Below are 20,807 nucleotides of genomic sequence, written 5' to 3'. Positions count from 1 at the left end.
TTATTGTTTAAAAGTAAAAGGACATTAGGAGTGACTGTTAAGTTCCTCATCTTCCTTTTCCTCATGTTTGTAGAGAACATCAGTGGAAATCACCAGATGACCCTGAGGAAAGAAGAACATGTAAAATTACCTTAAATTTCAGGTGGACATATTCAGGGTCAGTAATCTGGAAGCAGATCCCATAGTAAGCCCCCCCAGCAGGGCAGGAGATGAGAACTTTATGCCTCCTGAGATTTATTTAACTTCGGGGTAGGAATGGGTTTTGATTTAAATACAACCCACCAAAAGGCTGAGTAGCAACTACCACAGAGACAGTCAGGTTGCCTTGGAGTCTACCTAGAGAACAGTCAGAATAGCGAGGACTCACGCACTCAATGCTCTGAAGCTGGTGGGGACAGCAAAGCTGTCCTTGTGGTTTCCACACGCTGGCATATCCCAAAGGGTAGTGGACCCTTTGTAACCTACAGCTGCCAGGGGTGGGGACTCATTTTTGATCCAAAGTTTGGATTTTATATCTAGTCTGTAGTTAAAGCTTTACTATTAGCAACATTTAGATTTACCCAACACAGGAAAACACACAAATGTGCAGGCATGAAAAAACCCCCAATATTCTTTAACAAGAAATTTGGCTTCTCACCTGATTAATTTTTATTCTAGGTCCCATCAAGGTAGTGTGAGCCAAGTTAGGAAGAGGAAATCCTTTTCCTAGTTTAGCTTTCGAAAGGATAAATAGAAATATATTTGAATATAATAATAAAATACACTTCAGAAGCATCTTTCTCAAGCTGGTTTTCTACTTTGTCCTGCCTGTAAAAAGAGATGAAGCACAAAGGCAGAGGGAGGTGGTAAAGTTAGAGATGCTTCCCCTAAGCCTCAGGATGCATGCATGCTTCTGCACTTCCCCAGACTGGGCCATTCTCTGGTCATGGCTTGACTGTGTCAGGACAAGAATCAAGCATGTCAGCTCTGGCCATGCTACAGCCAGTGAAAGTGAAACCCAAGCCCAGTGTCTGGAAGGGAACCAAGACTTGCTCTGTCCCAGCCCCTTATCCAGGTGGCTGAGGGACCAGCACAGAGTAGACCTATCGAGGTGTAGCCAAATGGACAGAAAACCAACCTCCCATAAAACAGTCTTTAAAGCCAGGCACTGACTGTTTCAGTCTTGCTTTCCCACCAAATATGCCCATGAACTGGCCACAACACTTACCGTTAATTACAGGGATGATTACATTCTGTAAAGTGTAAGACAGAAAATTCTCTGCTGGTGATATCTGCTGTGAGGGAGAAAACACATTTGGTGATTATTGCCTGATGCCCATGGGATAGCAGCCTGAGGGGGCAGATGGAGGGTTAGAACTGGAGTGACATATAGAAAGATCAGAACAGAGCTTGGCAGAAAAAATCTCAGGTAAAAAAGATCTTTTCTTGCAGATGAACAAGGAAAAATATATGTGGTTAAGAGGTGTCCACTTTTTCTTGCAGTATCTTCTCCCCCCCCCCCCCCCCGCATGTTAATTATTTGGGTTTAAACTTAACTTTAGGAAAGAAATCTGTTCAATCCCATTTCACCTGTCACAGCTCAGTTCTCGGAAGTGAACTGTTCTCTAGGTGGCAAGAACTGCCCTGTCCTGGTGCTTTGTCTTAGGTCACTATGATTAGCGTCCTCCTCCCTTCACTTAAAGATGTAGGTTGGGCTGAGCTGCTGCAGAGCTGCACTGATTATTTCTCAATCTACAGTGAATGATCTAAGCAGTGACATCATGTTTCATTTATTCCCTATTTTTGACTCCCCTTTTTATGATATTTGGTTGAAGTGATCCTAGATAATTCCTGAAGCTGAGCTTAAGCCTGACTTTGTATTCACTCCAACTGCTATGCCTACTAAATCCAGCTGTGAACTCAGGCTAGCAATCAGAAACAGCTAGAAGAGCTGCTAGCCCAATGCCTGCCTTTGTGCTGCTGGATACAGAAGTCGGCAAAATCAACAATAATAAGCAGATATTCATCTTTGTTTCAATTTATGTTACACTACAAAAACTCTATAACATTTGAAGTCTCTGATGAGAATTAGAAAAAAAAAAACACTCCAAGAGGTATTTCCTCTTACTAGAAAGAAAAATAAAAGCAGAGAATATACTATTTCAAAGCAGAAAGAGCAGTGGCAGATGATATCCCCAAAACAGTCCAAGAATTGTCCAGCAACAAGCTAAGTTTTATTTCTTTTATCTCTGAAGGGCTCAGCTACCTTTCCTAGGCACTGAAACCATCAACTTGCCTCAGAGGAGCCAAAAGTGGAGTGCATCAGGGAGAACTGGAACCTGAGGAAAAGAAGTAAAAGATAAGGATTCACTAGAAAGGAGAAGGCAGAAGTTATGCACATTAATTGAATATTAATTTGTGGAATTTCATACTGATTTCATGCCAATTCACACATTTAACTTTGCCACAGACTCTTTGAATCCCATCAGATTTTAATCAAAACTGGCACCACTACAAGTGAGTTCTAGGATCGTTGATATCCTGGTAGGAATCTCCTCCTAGAGTCACGTATAGGCCCCCGCTGTGACTGTAAGACTTGGGAAATATTTTTTTTTCTGGAATTGCCTTTTTCTGCAATGGCTGAACTACACATTCCTCAAATGTTCATTATGTTTTAAATAAACTCAAAACCATTCCTAACCATTATGATTTCTTAATTTTTTTTTCAGGGATGCCTGTAATGCATCCTTAGATCACTGCAAATATAATCTTGGGGAAAAACAATATTTTAAAGAACAGAAGAACACATTTTTAGTCAAAAGCTCTAAGTGAGTGGCCCCATTACTTATACTGACAGCGTCTGATCATTCCAAGTCCTCTTTTGTTGTTAAAAAGGTCTAGTGACCAAATGAAAGAAAAATATGCTCACTTTTTTTCTTTAATGAAAATGTAATAGGTTAAAAAATATCATGTATTCTGGAATTCTGCCCCAACTTGGAGTACAACACTAACAAAAAGAAACAGCGATGTGGGCTACTTGCTTCTACCCACCTGGTGCATTTAGGGAGATGGGGTCTCTAAACCCAGGTCAGCTTGAAGTGTGAATAAAATGCATTGTAAAACAGCTGAGAACACCTGTAACTGCAGGTAACCACAAAACTAGCAAGATAGAAGAAAAATCTAAAAAACTCAGAGCTCTGCTTCAAACTACAGACACCTTTGTAGTCTCATTTGTTTGATGGCATGGTGTCTACTGCTGCAGTACATGCTAGGTAGTCTCACTTTTCCCTTCTTCTTGTGTGAAGTCAGAGAACTAGTTACAGTGGTCCAGCGCAGTGTTTGCACTCTGGCAGTTCTGTATATGAGGCTCAGACATGGCATGGAATGAACATTCAGAGGATTTTGAATAAACTACTGAACTTCATTCTCCAACACCAGCACAGACTGAAACAGATGCATTTAAGATAACCAATAAATTGTACACTGTCATCTGAGAAGGCATTTAACCTACAGAAACAGGTGGTATCATATTGGACAAGAGACATGGTTGTCTCACAATATTATTATATTTCATCTGCAAGATTTAGACCAACCAGTCAAAAGTATCTTAGAGCCCCTATGGGAAAGAAAGCAACTGCCTTTCTTTTTCTCACGGTGAAACAAGCACTGTCAGGGTGACAAAATGAAGTTCTGTTGTGCCCTAATATTGGGATCATTAACGTTGCTTTCTGAATTTTCCTTGGTTACCTCTTCAGAAGTACTGAGATAATCAACTTCTGTTTGGTTATTGTCAAACTGGCGCTGGTACTGGCTGTCTGCAGGGAAAAAAAACAACATTCTTCTGTGACTGTATATACAGATACTCTTTTAGATACAGACACGAATGCAATCGATTTTGTGATTGGAAACACAATGTCTAAACTTTTGATTTGCTCAACACATGTAGATAGTGAAATAATTTGTGAATTTGCCACTTTCTGCCAGCAACTGAGATTGCATGAGCGAAGTGACAATACTGCCTTGATTGCCCCCTTATCATCAGGATCATTTAAATCCTTGCATGGCTGACACAATCAGTTCACTTTCAACTTAATGAAAAGACGTCTGGGGACACACTGAACTATTTTATAACAAAGAAGTTAGGAATACTGAGCATTGGATAATCACGTTTTTATACATTACAATTTACTTTTGAATAATCACTCAACCTCCTTAGTGGAAAAAAGGGCTTTCATTAAGTAGCTATCTGCACCTGCTTATTAAATTCTGTAATATGTGGTGCATATTTTCTCCCTGTAAAATGCATACTGTTTTGTTGCATATTTGTGGCAGACCAGTATATGCTATTTTATGCTGATCCTTATGATTCTCAAAGGATCTGGGAGATTACCATGCAATTTGTTCAGCCCCAGCACTGAATGTTACCTTCTAGCTCATGTTACTTACTAGATTCCCGGTAAAGATGTACTGGGGGGTTGAATTTGGCAGAACAGCAAACACTTCTACATAGCCAGTGATCTGTAGGATGCATCTGTCCGTATCTAAAATGACCTCAGGTGGTGATGTAGCCATGAGCTTCAGCAGCACCGGGCATGCTGTTTTGTATCTCAGAGCGATCTGTGGAATTTGAAAGAGAAAAAAAAACATCAAGTGCAGAGTTAAGCTTTTCTTAAGACACAGCTTCTGTGGGTGCATCATAACCAGGTGCTGTATTCCAACGCCTTTGTTAATTAACCCATAGTAGGAGTACTCCATTTTAACTATACTGACTGAAATGATGAAATCAACAGTGCATATACTCTGAGTTTCAGGGACTATAAAAAAAATGATGAAGCTTTAGACCCATTAATGTTGAACATATATAGAGAAAAAATTTAAAGGTTGTTCCTTAAAAATGTATTTCAAGAGGAGGCGATTAGCACTGCATGTTTAAGAAATGAGGAAAATGAGTGATCCCAGTAAAAAGAAAACCCAAACCCCAACAATACAAAGAGCTTGCAAAAGAGGCAGTCTTCCAAAAGAGCCAGTCATCTTTTGAAAAACAGAGAAACTCGCAGAGGACAAACCTTCAGTTTGCAATGCCACAGATTCCAAATTTCATAATTTTATAGTATATGTTGTCATCTTAGGGATTTGTAAAGCATCTCATAGTATCTTAATTTCTTGCATCACATTTATGATATAATCATGGCTATTACTTCTGATTGTATTTAATCTCTAATAGTATCAAATCAAGTATCTTTGCATAGAGAACTGTTTCAGAGACTGAGAGCAAATCCAGCACAGAGAACAGCTAAAGAGTAGTGTGATATAGTTAGGAAGACCATAATGTTATGATGGGTAGATATATATGTTTGGATCTTGCACTAATCATAAACCAGCCCAGTTTCCTTGTCTCCTCCAAGTTTTTGCAAATGACACAAATAATATCCGTAAGAAACATTAGCTCTTTAGCTTTCTTTAAAGGACTGTACAAGTAAAAGTACTCACCTCAGGAGCAAAATATTTGAATAAACTGGTATTTAGGTTAAAAGTAGTAGCAATCTGTAAACAAATGAAATAAATTTGATCATACTTGAAAATGAAGTTTTCATGGTGAAAAAAACATATCCTCTTTACTTTAGCTTTAGATAATACATGTTTTGATTTAGTATTTCCTTGCCCCAGAATAAGTCCTAGGGAACCCAGAGTGCTGCGTGAGACAGAAAAGACACAGCTTTCTCATAGACATGTTTGGGAAGCACGTACCGGTGAACAAGCATTATTCTTTGAAAGAACAGATGTGGCATTGTGCTTACTTCCTACCTTTGGGACTTTCTAAGATGAATCTGGCAAGACTCAAAAATCTCATTTGCCCTTCTGCTGCTGACCACTGTGATGATATTTGTCGGTGTCAGTTGTGTCACCAACTTTTATAAAGATCCTCTTAGCACTGTTCCACTTAGCAAAACCTTCTGGAAATTCTGACTAATTCCAGTATGGAAACAGCATTTCTAAGAGAAGTTTTGTGTGTTCACCCACAACTGAAACCTTAGTTTCCCTGTACCTGCTTCTTCCCTCATTTTGCTGCACTGTTAAATCTGCGGGTTTACTCTATCTCTTAGCACAGCCAATATATTTGTTGAGGGCCTCCACGCAGTATAGTATGGCTTCCATACACTTTTTCCTTTCATGCCCTTCCCTTTCCTATGTGGAATCTATGCAGAGAAAAGCTTTTTTCAGTTCTTTATGCCACTCCTTACTAAACAACTCTGCGATGTTTGTATCTGTCATTCCTTGCCTAGAGCTGCCAAAAAGTTCAGACTTAGGTATATCCTTAGGTGGATCCTACCAACAAGTGGCAGAAGTACAACTAAAATCTGGATGAAATGGCAAATACAATGTGTTAGTCTCCTTTGCTATCCACACTGCTATTTGTAATACTATTACATGCAAATTACACTCACCTCTTTGGAGATGGTAATGTTGAAAGCTCCTGCTCTGTAGTAAGCCAGTGAAGCAGACTTAAGAAAATAACTGGAGATGCCCACGTATAGCATGGAATCAACCTCACTCGGGAGAACAAATGGAGCTGGTACAAAGGGAGGGTCTGTGTGATTTCCTACAGGATAGATTGTGCCCTGCAAAGAGTGATTATTGAGTATTTCTAGTTGTAAACATTTGCGTCTGTCAAAATGCATTAGCACTGGATGAACAGATAGAATTCTTCTTAATCAGAAGACTGACATTAAAGAAAACCTGAAGTAAGCAAATAAGTTTGTGATATGCCCTGAAAATCAGCAAATTCACACTCTTTTGGAAAAATACAGGAATCACAGTGAAAATCTGGCCTCCATCCTTTCAAAGTTCGAATTTGAGCATTCAAGTGAATATTCTGAGCTGCAGCTGTGAGACACAGAAAAAAGTCCTCTGGACCACAGTTTTCTTTCTCTTCAAGACCTAGTTTGGGTGCTGCACAGGTGGGGGACCTTGACTAAGAAAATAATTCTTAAAATATGAGAAGGTATGTGAGCTCAGGCCACGTAAGACAAGAAAAATGAGAACAAACAGGAAGTAGTGTAATTACTGACACTCTAATGGTTAGCAGATAAAAGATTCAACAGGAAAAATACTGGCACGGGAAGGTATAAAACCCTAAGAAAAAAGTTGAGAGTTGGAAGATGGCAACCCATGACTACTAAGAATCAGCTGGTTCCAAGGAGTACTGAAGACTAGTAACTTCCTTAACTGATTAGTAACTTATAAAGACTTATCTGGTATCCCATTGGGGTACCAGCATGTTAACACTTAGCCTGTAAGTTCTAGATACCTATAGTAGCTGATAAATAATTAGTACTTTCAAGCTAAGTATCTGCAAGCTATCCTGCTTGCAGAGTGCTTTTTGTAGGTGGTAAAAGTTCCTTGAACAAAATAACTAAGACGGAGAGTTTCAACCATGGCTCTAGCACATCTTTCTTAACTGAAGTTATTTCTGAGAGCCATAAGGATGCTCTGAATTACAAAGACTGTTGAAGCTGCTGGAAAAGCTGGGCGTTGCTTAAATATCTCTTGCCAACAAAGGTGAGAAACAGATAAGAAAGGAACTGCTGTGTGGTGCTCAAGGACTGTCTGTGAGTAGTCTTTTTTTTGGGTGTGACTTGTACATACACAGTCTGCTGAGTCATGACAAAACAAATGCTTTGGATTGCAATCACATTGGTAGCCATCATGGATTACATATCACTAGTGAAGACAAAGTAACGGTGGAAAAGCTGTGTACCTAAAGAACGATTTTATGCTGCTTATAAATTGCCTCTGCAGGGTTTCAACCCTGAAATAATTTACTTCTAAATAATAGCTTTGGTAACTACAAATGTAGTTGCTTTAATAAATTATCAATTACATCTGGTTTCTAAAATAGCTCTTGACCAAAATGCCCAAATGTCTTACTGCTTTTCTAAACATTGAAAGAAAACGAATCAACACAAAAGATAATCAGAAAAGTCTTAGAAAGCACATGATATTAAAGACAAATTACCTTCAAATCCAAGTTCATGTGTGAATTGAAGACTGCTGGAGTACTAACTAGGGAATAGTCTATTTGTGTAAAGGCATCAATCTGTCTTACAACTAGAAGAATCATGGACAAAAACAAAACAGCTGTTATTATAAAACCACATCACAAGCAGTTATTGTTTAGTCGTAGAAAAGATGAATCTGAAGAAGAAGAACGGTGGGAGAAGGAAATACTGCACCCCTTGTTATAAAAGTAAGAGTACTCCCTCTGGAAAGCCACCAATTTCTCCTGGTTTAGGCCTTATTCTCCTGTCCACAACTGAATACACTCCTCAGAAATCTATCCTGTGCAGTGAAAGAAGGAGTATCTAGAGCAGTGTCTCCTATTTTCATTATGTGTTTGCACAAGAGAACTAAACTCTCCTATATGGATTAGTGAAATACTGGTAAATACTACTGAATACTTTGGAAGACGACATTAGCACCTTTGTATGCATATCAGTGTTGAAGACAAGGGATGTTTGTTCACAACAATAGAGCGCGCTTTATCAGACAATATGACTGAGGACTTTTTCTGAAAGGCAATCACAACTATGGCCTAATTGTTATTTTTTATTGGCCTGTGAGGTCTGTCCATACTGTATAAAAATCAGATGGGTTTAAAGAGAAATGATGAAATCACACAGATATTATGAACTCTTCAGTATGACAGCACAACCTGGAGTGCCCTTGAGCCTAAAGTGTGCTTCATAAGAAAATGTTCTTGATGATTATTATCAGTAGCATTTGCCACTGCTTGGCATGTGGCAGGTATAGGCCATTTCAGGAAAAAAATAAAGTCTAGTTACTCTGCTTCTGAACAACAGAGCAGATAATAGAAATATTCACAATGCAAAGTGAAGAGTGGGAACAAACTCTCTGACCTCAATTATATGACTTAGGTGAATTAAATTAATTTGAATTGGTGAAAACCACAAATATCCTTAGTCTTGGAAAACAACAACAACAAATTGCAAAAAAACCCCTCATATAAACCAGCTGTGGGATTTATTATAGAAGTGAAAAGCACGTATATATGCTTTTTGGACACAGATATCTACTCATCTTCATGGCTCTGCAAGAGTGACACAGGAATTATTACTGGTGTGGAGAGAAGCATGCATAGTGTGACTCTGTCTTTCTGCAGCATCTTGTTATCTCACTGGACTCAAGTTCAGAACAAGATATCCTAAATTTATGAGACCTTACAGTGGTGTTTGCTAGCTCTGTACTGGATTACTGCTAACTCAGGTTTTCATAGTACCAAAAGCATAAATGATCAGCATGAAAATATTCATTTAAAAAATCTAAGAAAACAGCACATGTCAGCTACAACAGACTAAAAATTATGGGTGACGGGCTGTGGACACAGAAGAAATCTATATAATATATATAAGATGCACACAAGAGATTTCTAGAGTGGACTCTGGAATAGGTTAACATACAGAACAATGGCTGTATTTTCCTTCCTTCACTTTTTTTTGAACTGTGAACACAGGAACGGTTTGGCATCTAATAAAAAAAGGTAGAATTTGACTACTACGCAAACTACTTAATAAAAAGCTTTGATCAACAACTCACCCTCATGCTTTCTTAGCTGTGCCTCCATCATTTGGATTTTGTAATTGATTTTTAGGCATAGCTATATGAAAAGAGAGACAAGTCAGTAATGTAAGGGCTGTATTTCAACTCAGCTAGCTGAAACCATCTTCATAAACTTACATTTTTATCCAATTTGCTGTGAATGGGCTTCTCGAGATAACCAGATAGAAAGGTGTAGATCCAGCTGGAGGAAAGGAAATGAGCACAATGACTTTTTACAGTAGATTGAAATATAAAATATGGCAGTCTGGGAGTCGAAGTACTTTTTATTAATGAGATGTGATGACAGTGATATTGCTAGACTATGCAGTCGACTGTTTTTATTAATTTGTGAGTCTCAGACAAATGCCAGGGGTTCTCAGTCTCAAAAGAGCTATTTAGAAGGCAATCTGCAAGGTAGTGAATGTTTATGTTAATAAACAATACTCAATTAGCCACATTTTGTCTTTGAGTAAGACAAAAAAGTTTTCTAGAAATCAAGATGACAAGAACTACAAGCATTGTTTCATAATGCCTTTAAAAAAAATTTATTCTGTAATTGTAGGTCAGCTTGTCAAAAGGTGTAATCAGTCTAGATCACTTTTATGCCTGCAAGCCTCCATTTGCAATCTTGTACTCTTTAATATGGTGAAAGGCATGTTTTTCATATGCAGTACATTTAGTCAGCCCATTTGTAGGCACATGCACAATGAAGCATAGATTAACTACATTTCTCAAACTCAGCAAAGAAGCCTGGTTTTGAAAACAGACCTTTAAAAATCTGTTTTCATAGCCCTCAATAGTTAGTTGCATCCTCTAACTGGGTCCCTAAGGTCAAAATTTGAACAGTGGCCCTTACGCAACAAACCCTGCTGCTTCCCACACAGTAATTAGAAAACCTACTGTACATACCCTGATCCTCCATTTAACTTGACTTTCACACTACTAATGCGCAGCTGGCAGTTGTGTAGCAACACAGACAAGTGGCCTGTGCTATCCCTTGACACTTTGAAGATAAGTTCAACAAACAGTCCTGAGATGTACACAGTCATTCTTCCTTGGTCTTTGCTGCTCAGAGGGAAAAAAAAAACAAACTCAGTCAAGGAAACATCTGTTTTAAGAGAACAATTTAAGAAACTATCTGTAAATCAAATTTGAAATGACCTTTTGCTTTTGTCATCCAAAATGAAGAATGCGTTTTCTAGGGATTAAAATAGATTAGGGACATGCATGGTATTCAAAACCAGATTATACACATGAGTTTCCAGGACATGAATTCTTCAATGTTGTGCAGGTTTTGACAAGTTTGCAAAAATGTGACAATTCTACAGCAACACAAGACATTCCAGTCCTTCCTGACAGATCACCCTGGAGGCCTCTGGGACTGCAGTAGCAGAAGCCAGTATATAACCCAGTGGTTCTCAACTTTGCAATTGTTCCACTTTGCTCTTTTCTGTAAGCATTTTCAGTAACCCTTTAAAATGTATACATTCTTCCATTCTTTGTTCTGCCTCAAATCCATTCATTCTGTCTCCTTTCTGTAAAAATCCCTTCTAAGGCCCCAACAAAAATATCTTTATACCTAAATTCCAGCAAATTTAGGTCCTAGGACTATCATTAGGAAGCTATAGACTAACCAAGCAGGATACTGCTGAATGGATTTTAGAATAGCCTTATAAAAAACTAATTTACCATAACAGAACTGGCACTGAAAGCATCTCTTTTCACCCCTTCATCTTGATTACTCAGATTTTCTTTTCCCAGACATTAGTACAGTGGCTGCACCACATTACAGAGCAAGAGCCCAGCCCACTATGAAGCTCAAATCATGAGTCTCTCAGCTTTCCTCTCTACGTTTCAGGCTAAGCAAATATCCTGGGGAAAGAGGTTGTAATCCCAAAAGATTACTCCTAACCCAACCCAACCTCAAACCATAGACTGCCAGTCACAGAGTCCCACACCACTACCACTTTCAACCCGACCTTTCATTCCATATATATGCATTAAGTGCTTATCTGGAGGAAGCAACACTCTTCGGATCCTCATTTTCCAGTCCTTAAGCAAACTCCCATCCCATAAGTCATTAAGAAAAACATTTTCCCAAGGAGGGTTGTGCAGCATTGGCACAGGTTACTTGGAGAGGTTGTGGCATCACCATCCTTGGCTAAACACCACCTCTGGACAGCTGACCTGATGTAGTCTGGTGACTGCTCTGCTTTGAGCCAGAAGATGGAGAAAATAATTTCCAGAAATCCTTCCAACAAAGGTTTACCCATACTTCAGTGACAGGGACAACTGCAAAAGGATCTCAGCCCTTCTCCCACCTTTTCAGGACACTTGGGAGATGGGAGAATCCCAACTACTTAGGTCCTCTGTTTCTGCATCCTTATATCTGCTCTTCTTCAGGAGGAATCCTGAATCACTATGGCAAAGTCTCAGCTCCAGGCCTCCAGGAGCAAAGGGCCCACCACGAGATTTTATGACTTCCATAGTTCTCTGGAACACAGTGGACAGGAGGGCTACAGTAAGAGCTGGAAATGCAGGGATAATACTATCACAACTAAAAAGGTGCAATAAGACCGATCTTACTGACCCTGGAAACAGTCCAGGAGGCGTGGGTTGTCAATGGTCTCCCTTGGAAAGCTCATTTTTAGCTGGTCCCTCTTAGTCTGCTATGCTGAAAGCAACATGTAGAACTAGAGAACAGAGGGCATGAAGAGTAGCACTTATTCTGGATCTGTCTAAACCTACAGCCATTCACAAAACATCACATCAAACAAAACAGCACAGATTTGTTCCTTCTGCCCCTCAAAAAGGCAAGAAAAGAACGCTTCACCCCCTAAACTCCACCAAAGCTGGCTTTGACCACCTTCCCCACAAGCTGTTCCACTAAACCCTGCATACCTTCTCACTGCTTCCTTTTCTATCTGTGAAGCCTTTGGAGTTTTATACACCTGGGTTCTCTCTAGATTATACTCAGGTCTTTATCTTTCAGCAAGAGGGAGAGGTGGCTTCATGTTTGAGAACAGTTGATTCGCCCTGCTGAACGCAATATTCTTTTCCTCACAATACTGGTATGACAGAAGGAACAACAGACAGGTTGGGGGCACAGTGACAGCAGTTTCCAGCCACGAGTACCGAGGCTGAATGCAGAACTGCATGTCTGTGCTCCTTTGAAATTAGGACATGCTGTGAAACTTGCAGCCTGGTCATCCATCTTGCTTACAAATACAGAAATGCCTATTGCTGTTAATAGTTACTCTATTAACCCAAACTGTAGAGATTAGCACCTTGCAAACTTTTCTGATATCCCAGAAGTTTTAGCCCTCACCCCCGGCCCCAAGAAAATCTAGAATATTATATCAAAATTCTATAGCAAAAATGCTGAGATAAAAAAGTGGAAAAATCAGTATGCACTCACGTCATTAACGCAAATCTAATACCGCACAGGCTTGTGAAGCTAAATCAGTTTTCCATAATGACCTGAATTCTGGAGTTTTCTGAGGTTCTGAATGTTTCGTGTCGTGGCAGTGCCCTTCCTTTAATAGAAGCACTTTGGAAGATGATATACACAACTGACACAAAACCCCGAGTCTGTGTCTGTAACTCTCTTTATTTAACAAATTAAGCAATTCAACTACAATCACCTTCAGAACAGTTCCCTTCTAAGCTGACACACAGCTGCTTATAGTGCTGTGAATGTTCAAAGCAATTTTGCTGATCATTTTCTGGAAGGATGTTGAGGATCTGCCTTGTTTCTGCTTTCACATCTTCTACTGACAAAAAAAACGAGTTCCTTTGAGCACCGATTGATTTGATCTTTGTGGTAGAAAGAGGCAGAAATTGCAGGGATCTGGTGAAAGGGGTGGGTGCTCAGGCACGGTGCTATTGTCATAAACTGAAAACTGCTTCACAGGCAAAGTGTCATGGACTGGCACGTTGTCTTGATGTTAACTCACTGTTCACTCTTGCACACTGACATTTTCTGACTGAGGTTAAGAAAATGTCTATATTTGAACACATGCCCATTTGTACTGAGTGATGTGATTGAGTTGAGCCTTGTCTCACTGTGACAGGTTAGAACATGTTCTATAACCATCTCTTCAACTTTCCCCTCACACTCTTGCTTTCTGAGCTATAGAATTAGCCTCTATTTTTTTGTGTCAGACCTCGTACACTGTACCAGCAAACAGATAATCAGCTATAGGGTCAACATTACAGTTATACTGTACAACAAAAGTAACAAATGTGGCCATTGCAAACTCTGTGATACTGAATATTCATATAATATCATGTAATATATGGTCTGGAGAAACTGAGCATGCTAACAGATGTCGGACCTGATACTTTCCAAAGAGACAATCTGTGGGGTAGAATATTTAAAAAAACCAAAAAAACCAAACTAACAAAAACCCACTTTAGTTGGCAGGGGATGTTTCCTTCTTAAGAATTTCATTCAAACAGGTTGTCGTTAAATGATGAAGCATATTTGAACTGAAAAATAATAATTACCATCTAGTTTTCTGAATTTAATTTGCAATCCTTCTCCTAGAGCAGTCCCCCGCACCTGCATCGCACTGTACAATACTTACAGAAGCCAAGTGTTCATCCTCCAGTCTGCACTGATTGTAGCAGAAGCACGTGCCACTGATAGACTAATGCCAGTGCTAGGAATAAAGGAAGCAGAGGTTTCTGGGAAATCTACAGCATTAATTCTGATCCTATAAAACACAGAAATGGGGATATTAGACTGCGTGTCAAAGAAGTAAAAAAAACCTCCTTCCACTACAGAAGGCAAAGTCTATGCTTCAGCAAAAGAATTTCTTAGAAATAACTTACCCTTGCATATTTTAGGAAAGAAAGACACCTGTACCATTACATTTAGTAACATCCTTGGAAAAAAAAAAAAATTTGATACCTGCCCAGGTTAAAAAGGAAGTCTGACCAAAACAAAGACCTCCCCTTAGGAGAAAACCAAACTCATTAAAGTGAAATGTGCTTGCTAGCGAAAATAAGTCTGTGCTAAACCCAGACGCTACATCTACAAATAAATCCATGTAGTCTGAATGCTAGCCTTTGCTGAAGAACATCAAAGTTCATCTTTCCCCATTCTCTATCCCGTTACTTGCCACAACGAAGGGCTCTGGAGAGGATCCATTTTTCTAAACAAAATCTTACTTGAAGATCTCCCTGCAAAACCATGTTTCTGATACACAAGGATATTGTCTTGAAAATGGGTGTGCTGAATTAAGCTGAACATTGTAAAGATATCAGCTTTAATCTTATCATGTAGTACACATTCCTCATTGTTTTCTGATATCTGGTAGAGATCTCTGAAACACTGCCTTTCATCTACCTCCTCTGGCGCAGAAGGCACTGGCTACTTTTAGTTAAAATGACCATAACTTTCCAATAACATCTTGGGCAGCAGTAAGGCTGCCTTTAGTAATCTTGTTTGCAGTGACTGAAAATCAGATTACCTACTGGGAAGATAGCCAATTTCAAGAACTATTGTTGGGAGAATGAATTGGACTTTTGAAGATCATAAAATAATTTAGGTTGGAATGGGACCATAGCAGATTTTCTGGTTCAAGCCCCTGCTCAAAGCTGGGCCAATTCAGGAGTCCTGCCCACTTCAGTTCTGAAGACCTACAAGGATGAAGAGTCTTTTGGGCCCTTGTTCTGGTGCTGCCTAGCATTTTCCCCTAGCCTCTACTTGGAACTCTTCTTGATGTAACACGTCTCTTGCCCATGATCCTTTTACTGTTTATCTCCAGTAAGAATCTGGCCCCATATTCTCTATAATCACTACCCAGCAGACAGAGGAACACATGCAATAAGACACATGCACTGCCACCCCCACAGTCTCTTCTTCAGACTGTCCAAATACAAGTCTCTCAGATGTGCAAATGTGTAACTTTGCAAGGATGATATAACACAATGAAGCCTGCCAGAAAGCAGGCTATTAGGAAAGGTCTGGGTATAGATAAAGGTTGCAGAACCTATCCAGCAGAAAGTACATGAATTCTCCAAGACTGATACTTCTTGCTCTGGGTAATCTGTAAAGAAAAGGAAGTAAAATGCTACTGAACAGCACAGCTTGCCTTGATAGTAATATTACAAGACCAGAAATCTCTGTTTTTCTGTTTATAGCCTACTGGAAGTTGGGGTGAAAGGCTGTAGAAAAACTTGCTTTTACATTATTCTCCTTATTTGGAGAAACTGTAGGAAATGCTACAAAACTGTTTTTCTACTGGCTGCACCTGGTACCATGATTTTCCTCAGCAGGAAATAGGTGTCAAGCCCTACTCAATCAAAATGCTGTTTCACCATTGTAAATCTATCAAAAAAGATTCTGTAAAAGTCATCTTGCTGCCACACCAGCCCAGACATACTGTCTCCCTGCACACATTTTCATCTTATCCCTTTCTTGGCTTTTTCTCATCAAACACGAACAAATAATTTCCACTTCTACAGGTCTTTCATAGTAGCAGGCTGTTAATAACACCAATTCTACCCTCTGTCCCACCCATTTCCCCTGCTGTGTCATAGCCATACTTACACACGTCTTGCCCCAAACTAATACAAACCAACTAAAAATCAGCCAAGGTGCTCCTTCAGAAGCTTACTAAAGCTCATCCATGAGTGTGGTAGAAGGAAGCACTTAAAAAAATCAAATTAGTGTCTGGGCAGTGGGAGCAGAGTTAGATGAACCACCAAAATTTTGCAGTGAAAAAAAAATGGCATAATAAGATGTTTCATCCTAAAACTGCAAAATGTATTTCCTTTACGTACCTTGAAATGACATAGTTGACCTTAGCAATCAAGAATCTCTCCTGCCCACTCCAGCTTGGGAAAGTCTCTTTCAAGACTGCTTCCTTCAGGAGCTCCATGCCAATCTTCCTGCCTGTAAGGGAACAGAAGAAAGCATATGCCTTGCAGACTGGATTCAGGCATCCAAAGGTCCAGATAATTGCCAAATAATTTAATCATCTCTTTTAACGTGGTTCTTGAAACACTCTGATCTATGATCCTCACCTAGACCTCCTTCCAACTATTTATACACCTACTCATAACTTCTGTTAGCCTCACACACAAATCATTCAACGCAAAATGAAGAACATCTGTTAGGAACATCTTGTCCCTGAGTTGTATTTTATATTGTAGAACTGTTGTCAGGTTTCTGAAATCTTATACTTCCTTTACTTCACTCACAATGTGGACAGCCTTGGGAAAGACTTGGTCGTCACCTTTACCTGAGCTTGTCTCATACCTGTTGAATGAAAAAGGCAGTTAAGAAGTGACAAGATGACTTCTATCCGTAGTGTTTACTTATGAAAAAAGTGCAATATATGCATCTGAAGTGCTGGTATACAGAGCTATCTGTATTGCTGCTTGTGTAAAGAAGATGTTTGAGGTTTAAAACCAATCCTTTTAAATGTTTTCTTCTCATTTCTCTTCAGAATACGTAAGTTTTGCCACTGCACCTTAAGCATTATAGCACGCTGCAGATCTCTGATTTATATGCTTACCTTCTCTCCTTGTTTTAAGGAATCCCTACTTTCTTGAATGCTTCAATGTTACTTGTGCACTGGTAACATACAAAGACTATCATCAACAAACAGAACATCTTCAAATCCCAAATTTTTGTGTCTTCCTTCTTTTCACTTATCTTTGATGAGAACACTACTAAAAATTTAATACTGAATGATGTCCTGCTTTCAGTTATTTTTAGCATGATTTTATTTAGCTTTTGGCCTCACAGCTGCTGAATATGTAAGGCCTTTTCTTTCTTTTTCTCCCCCAGACTTCAGTGTATTAAAAAAAAACCCAAAGAATTGAAACAAATGATAACTCAACATTGGAATACCTTTTCATAAAATGCATCTGTTATGAAGGAGAAGTAAGTTATGATTCCCTGGGAATTCCTGCCTCCAAAGCAAAATACAATCTCTGACTGAAATAACTTAAAGCTCTCATATCTGTCAGTGAAGGCAGCCAATGATTCCATGTGGAATTTCTCTTAAGGTTCTTGCAGCAGGCAAGGAGCTCGCCGACAGGATCTATTGCCTTAGCCTTCAAATTTCTTATTACGGGAAAAGCCATGACAGGTGGTGTACAAACTTAGTTTGTTTGTTCAACCCTTGAAGTCCATGCTGAATGTCACCAAAACTGCTGGGCTCACACTAAGAAATACTTGACAGAATTCTCATTTCTAAAGCTGTGAGAGATCCCTAGGGGCAATTTCTCTTGTGTGTCATAAAAAGATTTGGAGATCAGTTCTGTTTTGAGTGACTGATGTTTGCCCTGCACTTCTCAACTCCTCAAAAGCCTTTAAAACAATGCTTATACAGAGAAATAAGTGGACCTGATCCTTGCTTTCATCTTGAAGGCATTAACCCTGAGCTTCTACTTTTCATCTCACAAGTCCATTGTTTACCTGTCAGCATGTTCAGTACATAAATGACGATTAATCCTTAGCATGACCCAGCCTTTGTTGAATTTGTGCCTTGTTAACCTTTATTATTAATATTAATTCAGAAAACAATTGACATTATACTGCATGCCCTCAACACTCATGGAGTCAGACTTAGGTAAGAGACAGTGAAAATTAACATGAATAGAAAGAGTAAGGAAAATGTATCATGGAAATTCTGTTAAAGGGCAGAATTATAGCAGAGAGGTACTAGATTTCTTTGAAAGAACACTGATGCTATCTCACACCAAATGGTGCAATGAGAGGAAAGATGTGCAGCTATATGGCTGTTCCAAAATTGTAAGCTTTTTTCCCAATTATATCTTACTGTCTTCAAATAAATATTGCACTTTCAATCAGGTTTTTGACACTTCAAAAAAAGCAGCAATTACATGAACATCTCATTCTGCTTCTAAACAAGTTGATTGATATGAAGAATGTAGTAGAAGCACTGTTGGACTGCAGGCGAATGCAATCACCAATGCAAGCATAAATTCACCCCTGGGGTGTACAAAAAGGAAGGAAATAAATGAGAGAAAAGACAAAGGGTGTTCCTTGTGTGAAGTGACAAAAGGAATTTATTCTATTTCAATATTTAAGGAGCTTGTCTCTACATTGCACCTTTATTAGGGAGCTATATCCTATGCAGAGTATTTATGATCAAATAACTTCTGGCAATGTCAGACATACCATAGTCCAGCCCCTTCTGAGTAATCCTCACTTTAAGACCAGGATTAGCCTCAAGCTGCAAGGACAGGCAACACAGCAGAAAACAATACCATGTCTTTAGCATCTTCTCACCTTTGTCACGGGCACCTGTTAATGACATTTATGATGCAAACAGAATCATATGCATACCAAGAGTTGCAAAAATCTGTATCCATCACTCCTCTCACTGAAACTCAGATAAGGGTAGATAATCAAAAGAGGTTTAGCCAATGATTTTACTGTATGAAGCAGTCAGTGTAGGAGCAGACATAGATTTCTAATTACTTAGACAGCACTTCAAGAGGCATTGGCTGTTGGCGAGAATGAACGCTTTTGCTCCACCACTCTGTGCTTTCTTCATACCCATGTCTTGGTTGGTGTATTTTATCATCTGTCCTACCTCCTACAGAGTGAACATGACAGAGCAATCCCAGCCATGGAGGAACAGGTCTGTCCTCCTATAGAAAACCACCATTTTTGTATGCATACCCCCTAGGATATGTGAGTCCAAAAGTTTTTCAACTAAACCATCCGATCTAATAAATAAAAATAGGTCTCCCCATAAAGCTTGCCTCCCTGTTACACACAAACCTCTGACTTAATCCAAATGCTGATAAATGAGATTGACTAAATCAGGTCACATGAGAAATGAATGAAAGGGTAAATTCAAAGCGAATGTGAAAAATACAGGGTGATCACACAAGAATAGACCATGTGTGCCCTGGCATAAGCCTGCAGTATGGTGTCTCTGAGTGCAAAGTGAGACTAGAAGCCACTGTCTGGTGTGACATAACCACACAATGGAGCTTCACAAAAGCTGTGACAAACTATTTCTTTCTGTTACACTTCACTGGTACAAAAGTAAGGTTTCTTTGTTAAAAAAATCTCGCATTCATCCTAATTTTCACTACCAATGACAGGCACTGCTCAGTTTCCTAGAAATAACATCTGAAGTCATCTTCAAGTCTTCTCAGGAAGAAGCTGCATTAGGAAATATTTATTAGGGACCTACGGTAACTTTACTCTGCCTTACTATTGAGGGGAGTGGCACATGCTTTTCTAACATAACTGACTGTGATCGTGGTATCTGCCTATGGTAGGTACCTGCTAATTAATAAGTAGCAAAATGGTCTTGCTGCTTTCATAGGTATTCCACCCTATAAGGTCATTCCTGGATTTCTAAAAAGTACCATATCGTCTTAGACATTTTATTCCATAATCTGCCAGAAAACATGTTAATGCGTCTAACAAAAAAACAACCCAAAACCTCCCCTCCACCAAAAAAAACCCCTCAAACCCACCACCCTTTGGTAGTCTTAATTCTGTGTCGGACTTAAAGATTCTAAACATTTGCAAATCCAAGATCTACCCAGTACCTTGTAAAATACTGCTTTTCAGCGGTTTACTGAACAATAAAACAGACAAAAAGCGATATCAATATTGCCCTAATATATGTTGTCAGAGGAATCCTTACAAAGTTACCACCAACATACATGCAAGGAAAGGTGGTTTCAGGGAAAAAATATGTTGAAAACATATTCCACATTCTGACAAATTTTGAAAATCCCCTTTTTAATTAGTTGTGCCATCTCTAGTCCTTACACCTTTTTAGTTTTCTCTATTTTAAGCAACTCAAAATAAATAATTACTTTAAGGTAGCAATACTATATTATGCAGAACAGCCAGTTAGTGTCTCAATTCTAAACTTCTTCCAAAAAATGTCCTAGCTCTTCCTGCAAACATGCCACTTTCTATCCTGATTAGTAAGGGTCATTTAAAAATCAATGTAAAATCAGAAAGATGGATTTTTTTGATCATTAAAATACCAGGATATTTTCTAGATATTTATCTAGCAGGACTGCTAAAAGCATTGATGGAGGTGAGGTACCTCATTCTCATTGAATTTCATTCCCCTTGAGGAACGGACAACAACAATCTGAGTCACTACCATGCTTTGCAGGTAATATTTTCTTGTTTGTATCTTAAAAGTATGCCAAGCGAGCAGCTGAAAGCACAACCAACAACAGAA

The 20,807-nt window shown here is 39.1% G+C and overlaps 1 protein-coding gene across 1 annotated transcript; it reads right to left on the bottom strand.

The window, feature by feature from the left end:
* Positions 1–24: 24 nt before the first annotated feature.
* LOC128852020 (BPI fold-containing family C protein-like) lies at positions 25–18,920 on the bottom strand. The gene is given in 15 exon segments (XM_054065326.1): positions 25–102; positions 638–714; positions 1,208–1,274; positions 2,276–2,318; positions 3,727–3,794; positions 4,426–4,596; positions 5,470–5,523; positions 6,426–6,599; positions 7,997–8,088; positions 9,595–9,655; positions 9,736–9,799; positions 10,507–10,662; positions 14,187–14,315; positions 16,390–16,501; positions 18,761–18,920. Coding segments are annotated over 15 exon segments (1,506 nt in total).
* Positions 18,921–20,807: the final 1,887 nt, after the last annotated feature.

Source organism: Cuculus canorus, chromosome 1 (assembly GCF_017976375.1).
Source record: "Cuculus canorus isolate bCucCan1 chromosome 1, bCucCan1.pri, whole genome shotgun sequence".
NCBI lineage: Eukaryota > Metazoa > Chordata > Aves > Cuculiformes > Cuculidae > Cuculus > Cuculus canorus.
Note: the sequence above shows the minus strand (reverse complement) of the source record. Positions and strands in the feature narration are given on the sequence as shown.